Source organism: Cardiocondyla obscurior, linkage group LG24 (assembly GCF_019399895.1).
Source record: "Cardiocondyla obscurior isolate alpha-2009 linkage group LG24, Cobs3.1, whole genome shotgun sequence".
NCBI classification, from domain to species: domain Eukaryota; kingdom Metazoa; phylum Arthropoda; class Insecta; order Hymenoptera; family Formicidae; genus Cardiocondyla; species Cardiocondyla obscurior.
Window position 1 is genome coordinate 3,326,335 of NC_091887.1, and position 21,136 is coordinate 3,347,470.

The following is a 21,136-nucleotide window of genomic DNA, read 5'->3' on the forward strand; positions in this document are numbered from 1 at the left end:
GCTCAGAGTATTTACTTCACATCTTTTGGAAACCGGATGTTGACATCAATGGCGAGAATCTGCCGACTCGCTCGCTGAAGACAACTGAACAGACGTGAGAGTCATCTATGAGAAATATAGTGAAACGCGAAGGCGATCAGCTAACGTGCTAATAGAAGGAAACGTTCGATGCACGTACCGAGTGAACCAAGTCATGCGATGCTCGCAAAAGTCCGTTTGACGAAGAGAAAATTGAAGGGTCAATCCTGCGGCATTTTGACACAAAACTGGAATTTATTCTTTATAAAGAAGAAGAGAAAAGAATTGTGCTCCAACAACGGGGGACATCTATGTATGAGAAAGAAAGTAAGGTCTGCGGATTGTCAAATGTAGATATTTCCATCTCGAGTTAAGAGTCAACGATGCATCACGTCGAAATCGAGGACTTTTATCATCATGATTTCACCACTGTTTCCGAATGGGAAGTGTTCATCGCGCGGCTCGAGGAGATCATCCACGAATGGAAGTTGCCGCAGACGAAAGTCGCGAGTCCTCTCAATCCGAGGGATTTCGTCGACTGTCAGTGGCACGAAGCCTCGGAGAAGCTCAACTTCGCAGGTTTGTATCTGGCTCGTCAAATATATCTTGAAATATTTGATTTAGACGTCAAAAGCCTATACACTTTAAGTAATAATTTTATGGGATATATATATTCTTGATAAGATATATTTGATATATTAATGCTTGCTATACAAAATCATGAATCTTAAAGAGCCATATGTTGTATTTGTATATGCTTGACTATTTTATTAATAATTATATATATATTTTAGATGTAGAATTTGTGTTGAAACACTATAAACTAGAGAAAAAGGATGAGGATGAGGATACAACAAAAGAGGAAAGTGAAGAGGAGTGGATACAATGTCAAAAAGATGCTATGGATATATCTAATGATTTTGCAAAGCTTAATGATAATTGCATGGAAATAGCTCGTTATTATGGAATCAGAGAATTCCTTGCATTAATACCAGCTCGAAAAACAAATTTAACAGATGAAACTCGAATTAAGATTATACTCAGTTCACTAACTATTGCAACTAACAATGCAAATTGGTAAGTAACCAATTTGTAGTGCAATCTAATTACATTTTTTAGGTTAGAATTTTTGTTACATTTTTTTCAAACATTTTAGTTATATACCAGCATTGGTGCAGGTACAAGAATCATGGCAAAAAATGTATCTTGGATGCTGTCCTGGGAAAGGAACTTCTGTGAGTCTTGACATGGTACATTTAAAAAAAGTTCCACCACATTGTCGATATCTCACTGGTATGTATCATTTTTATTTTAATTATCTTGTTTTTAAATAAAATTTGGCGTTGGTTAAAATCTTTATAAAAAGAAATAATTAATAAATAGGTATTATTTGCAGGTTTACTTGCTCTTTTCAAACAGAAAATTGGGGAGGGCTGTGGAGTAAAACTTGACTCTGTAATGGTGTCTGCCAGGTTTTCTTATCTATTAAAAGACTGGACTAATAGCACGTGGACGCAGGAACCTCCAGATTTTGATTTTATGCAGGGAGAAACATTAGGCGTGGCAGAATTGGGTAAACTTCCCTTTGGAGCAACTTTTGATCCAGTCGGGTATTTAGATTTAGATAAATTATATATACCAACCAGACACCTTGTATATGTATAATGAAAAGCATGAGAGTTGGAAAAACATGTTTTATGTATGATTACCATTATTAAAAAAAAAAAAACTTTTAGGGAACTTCACTTGTTTGTCACATGGCCACAAATGACAGATAATGTGGTAGTAGATAGCGAAGGATATTCAGATCTTGAGCCTCAACTCGCTCCTGAATGGTCGGTGCAAGTAAAAATGGTAGCTTTACCAGCTTGTTTACTCGGGGAATACATGACAGACTTTTTACATCTGTGCAATAATCAGAAGACTATGGTGGAACTATTGGGTGAAAGCGCGTCTTACATTCATGATGACGAGCATATGCTAAGCTCGGCTTTCAATGTGCTTACCGAGTCGAGAATACCCACAATTTCGTCTGTTGTGGGTAAATCGAGCGTGAAGAAGAATAAGAGCGTCGAAGGCCCAATTTCAGAGGAGATCTTGCTACCCATACTTTATTTCCTTTTTCCAGATGCAGATGAAAACTCGGTATGAGAAATAGTTTTTATTAATTATATTAAATCTAATAAAAAATGATTAAATGTAAAACAGTTTTTTTTTAACGTAAAAGAAGAAGGAATAAATAACGCGCGAAGTTAATTTGTTATAAAAGGAGTATATATTTAAGTTAAATTTTATAATAAAATATAATAAAAATTGGTGATTTGTGAAAAATAATTTCTTGAAATATGTACGTAAATGCAATTAATAATAATAATTTAAAAATCGTTGTAGAAATTTCCTTACAACGATATCATTACGGCCGTAGAAGATGATCAGTGGAAGGGCGTAAAAACTTGCACGACGGACAGTTTGGTGTGGCGTCTATCGATTGTCGCGGCGCACTGTACACACAATCTTGGTGGAGCTACTGCTTTGGCTCAACTCTGGCACGAGTTTGTGCAGGAAATCAGATTCCGTTGGGAGAAGAGTATCTTGATACCAGGGTGAGTAGTAAACTAATCTCTTTATTTGTCATACGTTAGACGACAAGTTGTTCTCGTCATTGATGCACGTGCACGCGTGAAAACACGTGTTATAAAATAGAGCAGGGTTAATAAAGAAAAATTTCGATTCTTATTCTAAACGATTGGGAGCGGCATCAATAATTTCTCGCAATATGTCAGTAATTTACTTGGTCACGATAACATTTCTTTAAAGACAGACAATTTGATTACACTCATAAGATAATATAATCGTAAAGTCCGTCGTGCGAAATATCATTAAAAATAAACGTACGGAAGTGCGTGCGCTTGAACCGTTTGAAAGAACATTCGGTTCATTCGCTTCAACGATTTGGTAATTAATATTCTTACATAAAGTTTCTTAGAGCTACACATGCTAAAGCCGCTTCTCAATCTAACACTCGCATTTGTAATTGGTTGCGCAAGCATTACATAGTAATACCTGTCGCATCGTACTGATGTCATGATTGAAATTGAGTAAGTTTCGAACGTGTCAAATATTAGAGAAATATTTTTGCATCAAAATTATGTTAATAAATTCAATCAATTTTTTTATATTTGACAGAAAGTTTTCTCAAGTATGTTTTAGGAATAGGACGTTTGACACGTTTGAGACTTGGCTCTTTTCCATCAGAGCGTCTGTCAAGATTGTCTAGATTTAAAAGCGCGTAGCATGAGCGAGAACAATCCACTGAGATTGAGACTGAACTCTACTGAACACGCTTGAGCAAGATAAATGACGAGACCATGGTGACCACGGATATTTAGAGCGGTACGAGACCGCTCCTCGTGGTAGGATTGCGAGCCATGTAAATATCCATATCGTGATCGGTCCAGTTGTTCTCGTCGTAGTTATTGAGAGTATGTGTAGAGTCGGCTAAACTATACCGGCTGCCAGGTCGCGGTGGATTCGACTCCAAATTACGATTACGCGATCGCGGTCGCTGTCGGCGGGCTGATGAGTGTGGTGGCAGGTGATTGTTATTGAAATTTGACCGCGACATTCGGTCCGAAGCGGCCGCTAGTGACTGGCGCGATTGCCGTAATTCTGAAATGAAATATTAATGCGTTAAATATTATAATTTAGAAGGCTAGGCTATTAAAAATTATAGTGAATGAAAACGTAGACAAACTAACCTGGTCTCGTGCTGACAAGATTGGAACCTAACGCGGTATTGGCAAAGTACCGCGTAGAGTTGTTGGAAAAACTATGTTGAGATTGGCCGTCGGCGATTGATCGGGCGGACACTTTGCTGCTATAGTGTCCGGTTTGAGAACGCACGTCGTCGATGCAGGACGCCCTAGTAATCGATCCTGAAATCGATCTCGCAATTAATTTATCTTGCTCTTGGTTTACAAGACACTGGTCGAAGATTATTGCTTATAAATATTTGTCCATCCATTATTCTTACATATTTCTCAAAGACGATAAAAGTAAAAATTAAAATCTTTTTAAAGTTCTTTTCTTTTACGATTAAAATGCTTTATTAAGAATTTTTTTTGTATAAATAAAATTACTTGAAATATAAAAAAAAAAATGTAAATTTTATGGATGATAAATTTTTATAAACGATAAGGAGCCATTAATCCACCTTGTCGATCGATAGAAAAAATCCTCGGTCGTGGTATACTTCTGTTGCTGTAGGCCGACACTTGGTCCCACTCCTTTTGAGCATTGTAGGCGCTCAGAGTGGCCATCGACGACAGAGGTCCGCCGGGACTGGGTGTCGGACCTACGTTCGAGCAACAGTTGACCGGTAACCCCGCGATCGGACCGCCCATCTTCGTTTGGTCGATGCTGTGCAGGGTGTGCAGTTTACGTGCGCGACGTCGATTCGCAACCACGAAGATGATCACCGCAACGACGATTGTGGCGCAAATTGCTGCGCTCGCGGCGATCGTGATCTTGTCCATGTTCGAGGTAGGTGAATTCTCCGTTCTGACCTCACGGCACTGGTTATACGGCACATTTGCCGGTGTGATGTTGGTCTCCTCCAGTGAGACCACGCAAACCACGATGCATTCCTGTAAATAGTCGAGATTAATCAATTGATAAGAAAAATTTATTAAAAAGTTTTTTTTTAGAAATTATTTTGTAAAAAAATCTTTTTTTTTTTTTTTACCTGAGAAGGCACGTTTTTAATCTTGAATTCTCGTTCGCTAGCCTCGAGCGGCGGCGCCTGCTTGAAACTATTATCTCCGAACAGTCGGTAGATCACCCTGAAGCCTAGGATATTAGTCGCCTCCGTGTCCCAGTATATGATAACCGCGTTGTCTTGTCTGAGCACATCCTTTACGATAATATCTTTCTCGTTCGATTTCGATTTGTACAACGGCGATCCCAGGACCAACGGCGGCCTTGGTTGATGCTGCTGCATATGCTCCAGCGATTGTTTTGGTGGCGACGGAGTAGTCCTCACTACCACGACGTTTCCGGTTCGCGCGACAGTCGGGCGGGTTGTCGGAACGTAGGTCGAAGATGGAAACGATGGTGCGGTTCTTCTTTGTTCGGTCGTCGACGACACTGTCATCGTGCTCGTAGACAGGGTCGTGGTGGTGATTAGTTCCGTCGTAGAAGTCGTTGGTCGTACAGTCGGAAGGTGAGTTCCGACATCTCCAACTGCCGTCTCCGTTGGTTCTCTGGTGTCCACGCTTTCCACCGTTCCGATTCCAATAATCTCTGACGGTCGCTCGCAGTTCATGTCTACAATAATATTATAAATAATATTTCAACATTAGACATAAGTAGATACCTAAAACAGATTACTTTAAGCGATTAATTTTTTTTCAAATAAAACACAGTAATATTTTTTAACGAATTAATTTAAAGAATAATTATATTTTCATATAAATTAATTTTAAGTTGAAAAAAAAATCATTATTTTGTTCAAATACAAATAAATTTTTTCTCTTCTTCCACTTGTAAAAAAAAAAAAAAAAATTATTTTCTACGCTTGAGGAAATCTGTCGAGGCACGTAGGATTTACCGTCAGGATCGATGGTGTAAAAACTCCTGTCCTGCAGTCGTTGCGGACTGCCGCAGAACTGCGGCTTGCGTTCGCGGCTGGTGACCTGTAGGTCCCGCGTCTTAATCCATTCGACGATCCATCGTAACCGGCAATCACAGACGAGGAACCGTCCGCCCAGACTCAGACCGCGCAGAGTACCGTTTAGTTGGGCGAGCGCTTCTTCCGGTACCGTGGACAACGGATTACCGTCGATTGCTAGCAGCGTGATCGACGGGTTTCCTTGAAAGGCGTTCACCGGCAATTCGGTGATCAGATTAAATCCGATATCTAACACCTGGAGAAAAATTAAGTTATAGGAAATTAAAAAAAAAAAAAAAATAGTCAGGCGAACATCGATCAAGAAGAAACGCGTGAACGTTTCTAATTAAAAGACATTCCATAAAAAATTAAGTTAAAAAATTACGCAAAAAATAAGTAAAATTTGTTTGATTAGATACTAACTCGAAGATCGGTAATGCTGTTGATAGCCGCCGTAGGAAAATCCGGGATGAGATTGTTCAGTAGACTAAGAGAGCTCAAGGTGTTTCTGATGCCGTAAAACGCATCCGAACCGATATTTTGGATCAGGTTTCTTTCGAGGTTTAATCCCGTGAGGGAATCGAGGCCCTCGAAAGCTTTGGTGCCGGACGTTCCGGGGAGTTCGCGTATGCTGTTCTGCGAGAGATCGAGGAAGGCCAAAGTCCTCAGTCCCCTTAGTGCTTCCGGTACTTTTTTCTGCCGCGTTCCTTTGAGATTGAGATTCTTCAGAGTTCTCTCGAGGCCGCGAAACGATCCTGGAGCGAGAGTGACCTCGTTGTCCGAGAGTTTCAGCGTGATCAGTTTCGTGCCGGCGAAGGCGTTGTCGCTGACTTTGGTGATTTTGTTCATTGAGAGATCGAGCACGGTGAGGTTCCTCAGGATCTTCAGGTTGACGCCAGGAATTTCCGTGAGCTCGTTATCTTTAAGATTCAAACTCTTCAAGTGATTCTCTTGGCCCTTGAAAGCCTCCGGCTCGATGTTTCTGATACGGCAACTCGATAGTTGTATATTGTTGATCTTGAGGGTGGTGAACGAACTGTTTCTTAAAACGCCGATCGTGCTGTTATTGACGTAGAAGAGATCAACCGGCGTTTTGGTAGCGTAACGTCGCATCGCCGTTAGCAGCTGGTCGTAGTCAACGATGTCGCACTGCACCGAGAGCTCGCCAGCTAAATTGTAATCGCAGATGCACGAGCTCTCGAGATCCATCGCGTGTTGCGACCATGGACAGGCGGATGTCGTTGCCGCGACGACGAACGCGCCCGCGAGCAGCAGCAACAGCTCTTTTGGAATTGCATCTGAAAATCGGAACACAAAATTAGTTAGAAGATGCTAAAACGACGATAATAAATAGGTCTACAAAGTTTTCATAAATATGATGAGTTTTATGGAAAATAATATATCGACGAAATATTTTACGTAAGATATTATATTGTCGCTGTCGTGTGAATCGCAATCTTTAAGTAGCGTGGTAGTCATTGTAACGTAGCGTGGATGTAGAATTATCTTAGAGAAAGCGCCAATTCTTTTGGGCACACGCGAGTACACGCGTGATTTCGAAACGTGTCGCAACGCGTCGGCTTGTGCATTCTCGTAATTACGTCGCTTTTCATTATAATGTCTCTCGCGCCTCCCTTCACAGAGCCCTGGGGGCAGACCTCTCGACGACGTCGTGCATTATGCCGCGACATAATTCTCTTTTCTCTCGCGGATATCGACGAAACGGAGCATGTGATTCCGGGTTTTTCTTTTTTCCGCTTAACGTTCTATTAACCGTGCGCGGGTGAAAATTCTCTCATTTTCTCCTGTAAACACATCTCGTAACGTTGTTTCCTAAACTATACGATTGCCAGATTGGATAGAACAGTTGAATTTCCCCAAAGGTATTGTAGACGGATTTGTTATGCCGTACATGGACGTTCGTTACGATAACGACGAGAGAACGATCCATTTTCTCCCCATATACGAGCGACGAAACTCATTACGGCAACAGTTAATCTACCACATGCGTGCTAAACGATAATTACAAAGCAAAAAAAATTGTATTATTTTCTATTATAATCGATAATTGTTTTTTACATTTAGGATATATTTAATAATTTAAAAATTTATATATTCAAGTAATAAAATTTATGTGCACGTACATATGTGCGCGATATGCTTGCAAGGTAAAAAATAGCTTACGTTATGAAAATTGCAGAATTCAAAGTTAAACGGCATATTGCGTAAATCGAGATCAATTGTGTTATCCCTGTTACATTAGAGTTTGATTGAAAATGTTCCACGTAATTGGACTTTCACGAGAGAAATCGAGCAGTTGAATTTCTTAATGACAGCTTGGTGTAATAACCACGTAATAGTAACCAATAGATTATTTCTCGCGGCAGGAGACAGGTTCACAAAGGTCAAGCAAACGAAAGACGCTGTCTGGGGTATTGTCGTTAAAGAAATTGAAACGTTTGGTATCTAGTTTTCTTGAATTCTCGATTTAGACGACCGGCAACTTTAACAGGTGAATCTTGGTCTCGATAAACGGTAAATTTGATTCGAGACAGGTAACGTCAGCTGGAATAGCCGTCATGATCGAAACCCGCAGGAATTCGTGCACCGTAAGGTGCGTGGCTATCGATAGCGAGATCGGGCCGAGGACACGTATCACGCGTAACGCTCCAGCCGGCGCGGCGGCCGTTGACTTGTAACGGGTTCGGTCTATGGGGCTCGGGCTTCGTTCAACGAGGTATTCTCAAGCGCGCTGGTCACGCCGGCTTTTCTTACTCCGACGCGATTTTCCACGGTTATCGTGTTTCGCAAATGCGTGTCGCCACGAGTGACCTAATGGCCTTCCGAGGCACCTCATAGCTATGTAACTTTTAAGTATATTATGTAGTATTTTTTATTATTAATTTTTTTTTTTTTAATACAGCACAAACTCTTCGAGTTTTCTATTCCGCAAGGTAGTTAAAAAAAAAAAAAAAAAAATAAAGGAAACGGAAATGTCAGATTTATTTATGGTTTCCAGGGTGCAATTTTTTTTTTTTTTTTTTTTTTTTGATTTCAAGATACGCGAACGTTGACTTTTCCTGTCGGCCGAAGATTGATTTTTCTCTTCGCGTTGTGCGTGCGCTGCTCTTAGGTCGATGCACCAAGCACGTATTATGCGTGCACGCACGGTAACGACTGTTGGACTATTACATGTTACGCTGCATTTCCGTTTCAACACTCGGTAGCGTCGCGGCTGGACCTTCAAGTTTTTCCCGGTCTCACGTTGCCGGCATTAACACGCCCAGGAATTCCCGCGAACTCTGCGCGTGATTGCAGTAATCCATCTGTAGCCGCGGACACGTAGGAGTGAAATAGGCTGCGTTTTCCACCTGAAACGGCTGCAGGGACAGCTTAAAAATCTCTTTCAAGAAAGCCTTGGGGGGGTGTGCGCGCGTGTCAAGGTTAATAACATTGCAAAAGGCAGTGCAATATTTATGAAGGGCGAGGCGAATGTAATGAATAGAATAAAATATCCTCAGCGATATGTTCCCACATGAATAAAACGCTTGCAAAAGTAGCTTCCTCTAAAAGATGTTAACTATTGTCGCGTCGCAGATTTTTTTTTTTTTCCTCAAGCTATAAGTACACCACGTGTCGAGAGTGTCTATCAATCTTTTCAAGTTCCCGGAACTATTTAGCCTAGTTTTAATTGCACGAGTCGTTTAAATTTGCGAGTAATTAGAGAATAGATATTCTTCGCTGTTTCCCGAGATCGACTTCCGATTGTAGTTCTCGCATGCAACAATTAACCGACCAGGCCGGCAAAAATCTGAGAAAACGGCTCACCTTTCGCATTATTCTCGCTCATCGCGGAGGTTGGACTTCCGGATGAAAAAGAATTCGCGTAGAGTCACCTAGATCGCAAGCGTGCAGCTGTAATGCACATTCCCGATTTCAGTACTCGAGGTCGACGAAAGGAACATTGCGAACCTTTCACTCACGATCTGATTATTTCCGCGCAAATACATAAACGTGCTCTTTTCCGATAAACGCGGATATCGCGCCGTTTGAGCACCTTTTTCCTTCCTCGGGCGGGAAAAAAAGTCTGCGCGCGGCCTGGGAAAATATTATGAGAAACCCCGACCTGTACGAGTAGCCTAAAGTAAAACATCGTTATACTCTTGCGCGAGCTATAAGCCAAAGAATGCTTCGGAGTTGGAATTCCGAGAGAATTAATTTATACAAAAGTAAGCAGCGACTTGACGAAAGCAGGTCATTATGTGCCGGAATGCAGCATACAAATTAAATAGTTAATTAATTTATTCCTGACGTTTTCAATTATATGAAGGATAGGGATCTTGCGTAACAGTTACCCAAGTTTTAAAGCGGAAGAGAAATTACATATTCGATTGACTCGATATAATCTCGTTTCTTTTACTAACAATAACGTCAAATAATAAATTAACAATAGATTTTTTTTGTATCATAAACAGGATTGCAATTAAAGTTGGAAAATTCTGGCTCTAATTGCGCTTGTAACATTTGATGTCCGGAACGATCTTGCGATAGGGAAGAATTTTCAGAGCACAGTGGATGATTCAGGTCTCTTTAGATTAGAAGAAAAAGGAAAAAAGGAAACGAGAACTGCGCGGGTGCGAGTAATGAATTAATTAAAACTGGCCATCATTACCGCGCCGGAACACTTGCTAATGGGAACAAGTTGCTAGTTAGCGTGGCGTGTTATATTGTTAATTACAGCGCGCGTAGCTCATTATCGATTATTATTCATCGTCACGAACGATCCGCCTGACGAGATTATTCCGTATTTATAACATATAGAGATGAACATTGAAAAGCGATCTCCTACGAGCTTCCGACCTGATCTAATTTCATAATTCAGAAAGAAAAAGTTGAATCAACCGACATGAGTAAAGAACATCCTTATTATATGCATATCCTTAATTTTGTAGAAATTTTGACGATATGCACTCTGTGTGTACCGCGCTTTTTATCACTGAGAGGGACAAGTCTTAAGAGTATCGTTAAATTTAATTACCCGGTTAAATCGCCAAAATAATTAACTTGTAACGAGCGCAATTAGTACTTCCATCGCTCCAGCGATTGGCGATTGATGCGTCAACGTTATCAGAGTATGACCGAACGATCATCTTTCTCTTCTCGATGCCGGCAATCTCGCACATCAGGGACGCGATTGTACGTACACGTAAGGATAAATTAGTCATTTGGTACCTATTTATCAATTTAATCAAATGGCAATTCGAGACCCTAATCGCATATTAATTTTCTGAAAAACTTTTCCTCGATGATGGAATTCAAGTTTTTCATTCGCGGCGAAAGTTATTGACCGAATATGCGATTAAATTCATAAGTTTCTACATCATTTTATTTTATGAATTAATAAAATAGATGACAATAAAATCAATCGACTCGTTAGAGATGGCAATTTTTTTTTCTTTTTGCCTCGTATGTACAATTGCATTCTAAAAATATACACAGAGTACAATGACATTATCGTTCTGGAGTTAGCTCGAGTGAATTACTGATCGCGATTGCGTGTGGAAGATTATCAGACTATGACTACGCGAGATTACCGGCATCTCTACCTCGTCGGGGACCTTGACTTGCTAAATCATCAGTTTGTCAATCATCTGAAGGCGCCCATCAAACGGCTTATGTATTAATTTTAAGCTTCAAACACCGTATAAAATTATTGTGTGATAACGATTTAAGAATTGTGCAAAAAAACTTAACTGTGTCCAGTTGAATGCGACTTACTAAAATATTTTTCAGCAAAATATACCTACATATACGTGTACGTGTACATGTACGTGTATTTTTTTGTCTTAAAGAATACCGGGAAGAATGCATCGTCGGGTGTCTTGCGACAGTACGCTGCGTTCGATAATACTCTTTCGAAGCAAAATGATTAATTTGACGATAATGGGCTTTTACGGAGCAGATCTATCTAAATTGTGACGCTTCCTCTTCGCATGACAGCATGATTACTCATCGAGTGAAAGAATTCTCGTGGTTGTCCCTGGAAAACCTGTCGGCCGATCGTGCGGAATTACGACATCCCTCGAAACCGACCCGATTGAATAACCTTTCACCAAAGAATACGATTGATCACGCAGAGAAATCACCGTGCGCGATAAAACGCGAAACTTAGTACATCCGACGTACACAAATTGACCCCAAAGTGACGTTCTTGATTACGATGCCAGTTTGTCCAAAATTAAATAGTTAAATCTACCTTATTAGGTAATCATTATTATAATTAAAAAATTTTAACCATTACTTATTTTGATATAATTTTTATTAATAATTTTTATCGTACTCGTAACCGATCGGTTATAATGATAAAGAAATTATTCGATCGACGCTCTATAGATTTTCCCGCGACCTATATCGCTAATGCACTTTCTACGTTTTTTCCGCGGCCTAGTCGCGTTACCAGCGATTCTGGATCGGTGTATGGTTTCCCGTAAACTGGCATTTCCGGCGACTCGCACGTGGCACTTGCAACCGCGTGCAAGGAGCACGTGCAACGGCCGTATGCACCCGTACCCTGCCGTGGAATTCGATCCTTTCACTTTCGTTCTCTTTCGGCTTTCTGTTTCTGCCGCTCTCCCTCATCCCTCTCCCTCTCCCTCTCCCTCTCCCTCTCCCTCTTTCTATTCGCTTCTGAGCCTTCTTAACTCCTTCCCCTTTCCCTCTACCTTTCCGCAACGGATATTAGCTGAAATTTATGCGAGTTGTAGATTAGAAAATTACATTATATTATAGTGATCACAGGCCGGTGAACACCCGTGTCAATGTTTAGCCCCACGTCTTATCAACGATAAGTTCCCACGATTAATACGTCGCATTTTTCCCCGTCGGACAATGCACATAACACTTTCTCTAAAATGCGATGCATATCTCTTCCAACATTCGAAATGGTGAACAATTGCGATCCACAATCTCCGCGTCCTCTTTTGCAAAAATTAATCGTTGAATTATATCTGGCCTATATCTGCGTTAATAATGTTTAACTATTTTACGATTCCAACATGGGAATTGTTTATGTCCATTTAGAACGGTCAATTTTAGCAAATTTTACAGAAAATTGTTTAATTGTTTTCGATCTGAGATTTTTATGAGCCTTAGCTCATAGTTGTTGCGCGCGGGGAGTAAGAAGAGTAAGAAAGTGCGTATTAGCGAAATCAATTTTAAGAGCCGCACTTCGTCTAACTACTCGCGACGTTATCGCGGAATCGCATCAAATTAAGCAAATACGGAGAAAGTGCGCCTACTTTACATCTGCTCTAATTTAGATTACTGCAATCGTCTGTAAATACATCGGTGCCGTTTCTCTCGCATCGTTTGTCTTATCTCGCGAAAGCAGAAAGCGTTTGCGTGCTTTTTTTTTTTTTTTTTTTTTTTGAAAATACATGCGTATAAGATGATATCATTCTTACGCGTTTAAATCATTCCGCAATGAGGGGATAGTTAAAAACTAACTTTTCGTACGGTAAATATGATATCCGACGTTTTTAGAGAATTAATTAAATTTTATTGAAATCTAGTCAATTTATCTTGTATATAATTAAAAAAAAAAGAAAAAAAGACTTAAGGAATCTATCAATCTAAATTAATCTTTGAACAAAGTGGAAATTAATAAACTATGTTTTTTAAAAGAGAATATCTAATCAATAATGTATTATAAAATTATAATTGCGTACGTGTATAAACTTAAATATGAATTCGTATATGTACAATTGTCTTAGATCTAAAGAGAAATTTTATTTACGATTATTTGATATTGCAAACGATATATCTTTCGTTGATTTTGATTCTACGCGAAGCTTGACTTTGGTTGTACGGAGTCCTGTTAATGGTATTTCGCGCCTTTTAGTGTTGTCTACCTTAGTGAGTTTTCATCGTTTTACAAACCTGTACAAGACTCGGAACAAGTCGCTACGTTATTCCGCTTGTTGCTTCTATCTGCAAGACTAGACGTCCACTTGAGGGGTTCTAAGTGAGTTGTTCTCAACAAAACACTTAAGCAGATCTATCTCTGTATCTGATTCATCTAGCCACCGTCTATCCATATTTAATAGACAGATATCTTAACTTGAAACTAGCCGAGAGCTTTCACAAATAGTATTCGATGAGAATAAAAATGAATTTTTAAAACATTAACGTTACACAAACGTTAACTGACACGAGACTTCGGGCGCAATTTATCTTGGTTGCGACGCGCGGCATTGGATCCAGTTTCGAAAGGGGAGCTTATCCTCGCGGAATCCTTCGCGTTTCCTCGCAGAATTTTTACGTAGTTTCTGCATTTTACTGCGGCTGCTTACGACCCGCCGAACTTTCCATATGCCTGTAACGGTCCGCGTTGCCAGTCGGCACAGTATGCCAACCGACTATCTAAGTACTGTTACCTGCTCCATCTCGCAGAACACGCATATACGCGGCCAACGGACCGGCGAACAACGAGGAGCTTCCTCGAGTGAATCCGCGACTGTAACGCGTGCCATTCCTTATCAATGGCACCCCGCGTCGAGATTAATCGGTCGCTTGACGACAACCTCTTCGCTGTTAAATGCAAAATTTATATTAGGCCCAAGATGTTACTTATCTGCGCGCACACACACACACACATATATGTATACATATAACGTAATCGGAATGCAAAATGCAACAACTAAAATTTCTTCGTTTCTCATTAATTCCCGACACGCGTTAAATTGATCTTTTTCGCAAGGAATGCGGTGTTATAAATTCTACAAAGAGTCTCGACTGGTGATTTTACTATCTACTTTCGGCATGATTCTCGTAAAACTCTCGAGTCGGTTTGATAGCTGAGGCGATGCTCCACAATGAATAGTGCCTTCCTTCATCTTATCGTGGCGAAAGCTCTTAATTTTTACGGGCACATCACTTTGGTCGGCGGTCAATGAAGAAATTATCTGCGTTTCAGTTTTGCTTCCGTAAATCCACGGTATTCTAGGCGTGGGGCGAATCGCTCGCCGAAGATTATGAGCCGCGCGAATTTAGACGCGATCTTGAATTCGTCGTCGTTGATTCGGTGCGCGTTCTCTTCGCGTTCAGCGAATTAGCAACGAATTCGCTATTGCTGACACATCTCATTTACGGCAATACGAGTCGCCGCGGCTGTCTCTCCTCCGAATGTCTCGTAAAAAGAGCAAGCGGCTCTCGAAATCGCGGCTGATCGCTGTCGACCGCGACAATTAACATTTCACAGCCTCCGGCTCGGAAGAAGGCAAAGCGTCGCGATCTTTTTTTTTTTTCTTTCCACCGGCTATTGTTGACGCAAAAAGCGAAAATACTGACGAAGAAACGACTCCGGATCGATCTAATGGTTCTCAAAGCTGGGCTGTAGCTAATGCCAGCAGGCTGGTTTATGTTTTTGGACTACATACAGAAAGTAGTATATTAAGAAATTTACACCTGGACAGATAAATTTTTTTTCCAAGATTAATGGAGCTCAAAGGAAAGCCACAAATAAATAAGGATTAAAAAATACTGAATTAGAGAAAGTTTCATAGAGATACATTGTCTTTTGCTACTTTCGATGTTTAGATTCTTTTTCGACAAGTAAAATAATTTCTTTCTTGGCAATCAGTTATCAATGTACTGCGTTATAAATTATTAATTGGGTCTTGTGTAATAAACTGAAAATATAGTTGATATTTCTGCGGTCAGGATTAGTTTAAGTGGGCTGTTTCAACAATTTGTACTCGAGATCTAAAACGACAATCGCGATGAATCAAGCTCCATTACTGAGGAAAAAATGGGCACGCATTATGCAAAATTCGAGCAAACGACGTCAGCGGAGAGAACGCGTTAGGTTGCCCGGTTCGTTCTGCTCGGCAAGACATATCCGTTTGATCCATCGATCATCGTTCTCTGATGATCGTCGCGTTACGGCCGGCCGCGCACGATCGACGCTCGCTTTTCACTTGAGAATGTCCCGGCCTGCCGCAATCCTTATGCTCCCTTTTCGTCGCGCGTTTTTCCTTGCGATCGTTGATAGGCGAGAAGAGACCGGCTTTCTCGCCGTCTTTGCGCTTCATGAAATCCGGAATATTTTGTTTGGCGACTCGTCTCGACCTTCGATCGACTGATTAGACTGCGATAATGACGATGCGTAATTATTTTATCTTTCCGCATAAAAAAAAAAAACCTATAATGTTTATAGATATGTAACAGGTTTCGTAACTTAATTTATATCTGTGTACATACATATAATACGACAGAATGACGTTTACTAGGCTCGTTGTGTTTTTCAAGCCCTGTCTAATTTCATAATACCGAAACGCGGAGGCACATACGCGACTTCGACATCAAGAACAGTGACATATGAATAGGGATCCATCGGTGGGGTTTTGTCCTCTTTCCTCCTTTCTCTGAAACGTTGCCCAGAATGTTTCTCAAGGATTTCAACATTTCACCATCTTTCGGCAATTTTGCGACAACAATGCCCGATTCTTATATGGAACCATTGCGTTAATTCTAGACTAGTTTCTTATCTCCATTTGTAATCGTTTTTTTTTTTTTTTCTAGCAAACTTGACTTCACAAAACTATTTGAATATTTAAGTTGAGAAATTCTACACGATTTAAGAAACACTTGTTCCGAAAGAAAGTGCGTTACATTTAGGAATGGCGATACGCGGATAATGCGCAACTCCCAATTTCTTTAAACTAACAATGATAGCTTGCAAATCTACCGCGAAAGATAAATACATATTTCGCAGCTTTGTGGAAAAGAATTCGTTTGTCGAATTGCACTGGGTTACGCGATGCTTCATGTCGCTTTATATCGCGGGCCGTGAGAATTGTCGCACAGAGTATCTCGGCCGACACAACAACGAGGAAACACGAATTAGCGTCATATCGTTAATTGTTCCGACTTTAAACTTTGCCGCTGTGGCATCGAACAATCGTTATTCGTTTGCGCAGAACTGCGAAACCAGAGCGCGTAACGCGACGTGTCGCGTCGAGTTTGTCGCCTCAACCGGGCATTAAAATCTCCGAAGCGGGTGGTGTCGCATATTCGCATATAAATCACCGAACATAGTTTTAATTTCAGTACTTTTGGTTTCTTAAAATCTCTTTTAATGACTTGACAAATATAATTTTTCATTATTGTATACTTAATATTTAAATTTTATTTAAAGTCAAGTTGTTGAAATAAATATCTATTTAGTATTGTTGGAGATGGAATTTATTCGCCAAAGATTCGACTTTTGAGAGTATATACTTAATCAGAAGAAATTACGATCGTTCGGTGAACGTTCGTTCGTTCGATCGATTCGTGACCGGAATAGTTATATTGGGTGGCAGGTACTTTGCCGGTGCCCGCGACGGAAGTCGAGAAGCGGTTCCGGAAATGAGAGCTACGGCGTTAACTCGGTTTCCCTCGGCCTCTGGGATGTGGGTTAGGTCGCGTCGGGTTAGACTCTTCTTCTACGAGGGTTTGGAACAATCTCGGTGATGATAATCTACGCGATTCACTGACGATTTTCCTCGGTATTTTGTTGCCTATGTCGGTGGCCCCTTTTTTTCAAATTAATTTTTACGAAACTTTACCGAAATTAAAAATTCTTTTTTTTTTTTCTAAGTAACAAAAAATTAAAATATTACAATACAAAGAAAGCGTTATGTTTAAATGTTTAATTGGTAGACATGAACAATGATTCTCGTTAATTGCAATTGGCGCAGAGGAACGGCACGGTTCGTTAAAGAATAACAAAACGAATTGTCACCTGTTATCGCTATAATAATTTTACTTTTAATGATTCATGACTCGTAATTATATACTTTGTCTACAAGTCTTCTATTATAATCAAGTGAATATGTCATAATACTTTAAACGAGCCCTTCGATAGTGGCGGGTATAGGAAGCGTAAGTGTAAGTAATGGAAGAGGAATGATGCAAAAGTCGAGGCAGGAGGATCATGGTCCGATGGTCATGGCTCGCGGACAAACGGACCACCATCGCCATGCTTGTCGGCCGGTTCGCGAGTAAATCTTGGCAATTTCTCCGTAATGGTTGCCAGACCGAACGCTATTACCATACGCCCTGATTTTTCTCGTCAGTCCGACCGTGACGACGGTTAACGTTGCTCGCGCTCGCATGCGAGCCGAAAAGTTTTTCAGTGCATTGAACCATTGGTGAGCTTTCACGAAAACTCAACCGTTCGGCTGTTTAGCATGTGAAAGTGTCGAGACATTTCAATAAACGTTTCTCGCTAAAAGTAATTTCCGTAAATAACTCACGGTGTACCTTCCTCGAACGTTTCGCGGAAGAGAATGCGCTTAGATGCTGATACTAAGGCTTTTTTTAGTTCAATAACTTTCTTAAATATGCTGTCAAGTTTTGTGATTTTTTATATTTGTTAAATATATCAACTACTTATACGAGATTGTTCCCGGTCTCGGAAAATAATCAAGACGCACGGTGTTGGGTGTGGATTTGTTAAGCCACCCAACTAATTTTCTCAACAGCGTTATCGGAGAGACTGACGTGCATCACCGTGCAAATTTCAACTTGTTATTACATAAAAATATTTCCCGATCCACTTGTGCAACATTTACGTAATGTTATTCTACTCGCGTAGAACGCTTGATAATTTAGCAACACCACCTAGAGAATATGAAACTCGTAAGAAATAATTTTCCATTTTCTCTGTTTCCGGCGCTTTATCTTACTTCTCGTTTTCGCTCATTTTATCCGGGTTTCTTTATCGCGCGCATAAATTTCACACTTTTTATTCTCCCTTTGACGTTGAGCTTGAAGACGCAGGTTCGCGATATCGTTCCCGATCACTTAGTCAACCGATCGAGCGAAAACGAAACACGAAGATTCTCTCGTCTCTTTCAGTCCGAGATCTCTTCATTTGTTTTATGCAAAGTATCTTAATAATGTTTCTTGATAAACCTATATCAGGGTTAAGAAATTCCATGCACGGGATCTTCTTTTTGCATCGCTTCGCAAAAACTATAATATTCCAGACTGCCTGTAAATTCCGGCAGTCGACTTCCCTGTTCGTCACAATGTAAATTTGATATCTCTGAGAATTGCCATTGATATTCTCCTTCATTTTTCAATGAGACGATACGAACTTTTAACCATCAGCGAAAAGTATCCAAGAGAATTTAGAAACGGGAGTTGCATTATAATTTATAGAGACCTTATTTTCAGTGTTGTAGTCCTTGTAAATTATTTTAATAATTTCTTCCGAAAATGGTTCATTATCTTGATAATGAAATTGATAAGAAATATTATGCTTCTAGATATATGTATATCATTTTTTCCCCTCTTTTATCTGCAATGATATCATTTCCGTTAATTAACTTAATCTCAACCAATTTTCGATAATAATAATTGTACGAATGCAGACGCGAAACTTTTTAACCGTAGAGCGAACTGTTCGGTATCCTGTCTGGATATGGGAGAAGCCCAGCGTGTATGTTGTGTGTGTCTATGGTGCGGTTCAAGGTCGGACGGTGTACGTTGAAGACGATAGCCGTAAGATACGCGCGTAGGTGCATTAACCCTTCGCTGAGTCTGCCGCCACGCGATGCGGTTATAGTTTCATGAAGAATAGTATAACATTGGTGCTTGTAAGCTGGACGAACAAACTTTCCTACAGCCGAGAGGAGGTGCGTGCAAGAGATTAAATCTTACATACTATTAATTTTATTATATTTTTTAGGGAAAAGATTTTGCGTTCTTCTCGTGCAATAAAATTAAAAAGAAAAAGAGGAACACTTGCTAAATTTAATTAAATAAATACAAGAGAAGAGACGATCAAGGCACCAGTTGATTTTAATGCATCCGTACTTGTTTAGCTCAATTTAAATAATGCAAATGTGTTTATGTAAATTTAAATCGGTAAATCTCTTTTGGAAAACTGTGTTTTCAGAGTAATAGTCCCGTTTCTCCGATACAGTTTTATTTGGCTCGGTGCTTCGTGATAATCCAACGAGAAATAATTCTCCTGGTACTGTGAATCAACTAATAATACCGTTACACGATTATTAACGAGCCAAAAAATTTCGGTATAGTATAAATACGTAGCTTTAATTTTTCAACTGTGCAGTTCAACTTCCATATCCTGAAATAACGTTTAGATACTAATATAATTAAAAATGTCAAATAGAAAACGGGTCTGAGCGTGTTACCGAGGAGCGTTGTAAAAACAATTCCGGTTTTATATTTTTCTTTTTATAGAAAACTGGATATAAAGCTATTAAATTTCGATATGGCCGTTGATCGGCCACGTTCTTATCGGTAGAAAAATTAACCTTCTACTCACTCATAGTTGTATGTTCTTCTTTACGAGCGGGCAGTCTGGGCCATGGTGTCGAGGAGGAAGTTCGGTCGCACCTCGATGGGAATTCACTTGACTGCCGCGCACGAGCGAGCGATCCTTTCGAGGGTCGCAGGCGTAACCGGAATGCACAGAATCCAGTCGAAAAATTGTGTTACGAACCAATCATATCCGTCACGCGAAGGGCAGGAGGGCAAGAACGGAAGTACCTCGAATAAGCGGGCCTTGCGACTTGCGACTTGCGACTTGCGGCGGGCGCGGACGTAGACGTGGAAAAGCAGCTGCTCCGGCTTCTCTTGACCGTTAGCTCGACCGTCGCATCGCGGTCTTAAAGTCGACTGCGAGAACCAAGCGGTACGGCCGCGTCCGTCCTCGGCCCCCGTAGAAATCCTGTCTCGTGCCAGCACCGGCGGCACCACAGGCCGGCCAGCCGGTGGTAGGGCGGCCCGGTCTTTATAAAGTATGGTACAGGCTTCTCTGTAGGCCGGATAGAATATAAGCGCCTTGACGAGGTTCGCCTCCGGCGAAAAAAAATCCCGTCGAAGGCGGAGTTGACCCTTGACGGCGGTCCTGCCGTGTTTAGGTCCAGCACTAGGTATCCTTCGATCCGATCATTCTGCATGCCGGTGTTGAAGAATATATTCCATTAAATCATAATTTTTCTCGTTATATATAGAAAAGAAATTCATTTTTTTTTATTGAAAAGTTTTATGTAGAAACGGTAAAAAAAATATTTGTTTCAACCGAGTTCTTTTGTTAATTGACTGACAATAAGTTTTAGCCTTTTCAAGGACCATACTCGCAAAATTTTAAAAAAACATTTTTTTTTTTTTAAAGCAAGAAGCTCGCTTGGGAATTTTAATCATTGCGACGCACAAGTGTAAAATTGTTTAAATCTAACCAAGCGTGTAAATGCAGCTCGCCGTATTTTCTTTTAAGTGATAAAACGAAGGGGGACTCTTCTCTTGTCGCTCACCTGTTGCTTCGTCTTGGCTATCGTATCGTCAAGTCAGTATACGCGACAAGATTTTGTAAGCACCTTGCGTATATTCCAATGGCCGATGCAATTGTGTTTTCGCTTCGCATGCATGCGT

General features: G+C 40.5%; 2 protein-coding genes across 4 annotated transcripts in view; one reads left to right on the plus strand and one right to left on the minus strand.

Annotated features, from left to right (window-relative positions):
• The first annotated feature begins 133 nt into the window (after positions 1-133).
• The window catches only part of Rab3gap1 (RAB3 GTPase activating protein subunit 1), a 25,347-nt gene continuing 4,344 nt past the window's right edge, over positions 134-21,136 (plus strand). The window contains exons 1-6 of one of the 3 annotated variants that reach the window (XM_070671867.1): positions 134-597; positions 813-1,095; positions 1,175-1,311; positions 1,415-1,628; positions 1,755-2,163; positions 2,410-2,621. In XM_070671867.1, coding sequence (XP_070527968.1) covers positions 402-597; positions 813-1,095; positions 1,175-1,311; positions 1,415-1,628; positions 1,755-2,163; positions 2,410-2,621 — 1,451 coding nt within the window. In that variant the 5' untranslated portion in view covers positions 134-401. The remainder of the gene's footprint in view (positions 598-812; positions 1,096-1,174; positions 1,312-1,414; positions 1,629-1,754; positions 2,164-2,409; positions 2,622-21,136) is intronic. The other 2 variants (XM_070671865.1, XM_070671864.1) reach the window with 2 other exon arrangements.
• Positions 2,625-20,350, minus strand: Haf (leucine-rich repeat and fibronectin type-III domain-containing protein hattifattener). The gene is made up of 7 exons (XM_070671868.1): positions 20,028-20,350; positions 6,110-6,984; positions 5,627-5,942; positions 4,763-5,343; positions 4,232-4,664; positions 3,777-3,953; positions 2,625-3,687 (listed from the first exon to the last, which is right to left on the minus strand). The coding sequence occupies exons 1-7, from the start codon at positions 20,029-20,031 to the stop codon at positions 3,404-3,406; spliced, it is 2,670 nt and encodes an 889-aa protein (XP_070527969.1). The 5' UTR covers positions 20,032-20,350; the 3' UTR covers positions 2,625-3,403.

Coding starts and splice junctions, on each gene's coding strand:
- Haf (XM_070671868.1), bottom strand. Junction 5,344..5,626: donor TTACACCATCGATCCTGACG/GTAAATCCTACG, acceptor ATATTATTGTAG/ACATGAACTGCGAGCGACCG. Junction 3,954..4,231: donor TTTTTCTATCGATCGACAAG/GTGGATTAATGG, acceptor GATCGATTTCAG/GATCGATTACTAGGGCGTCC.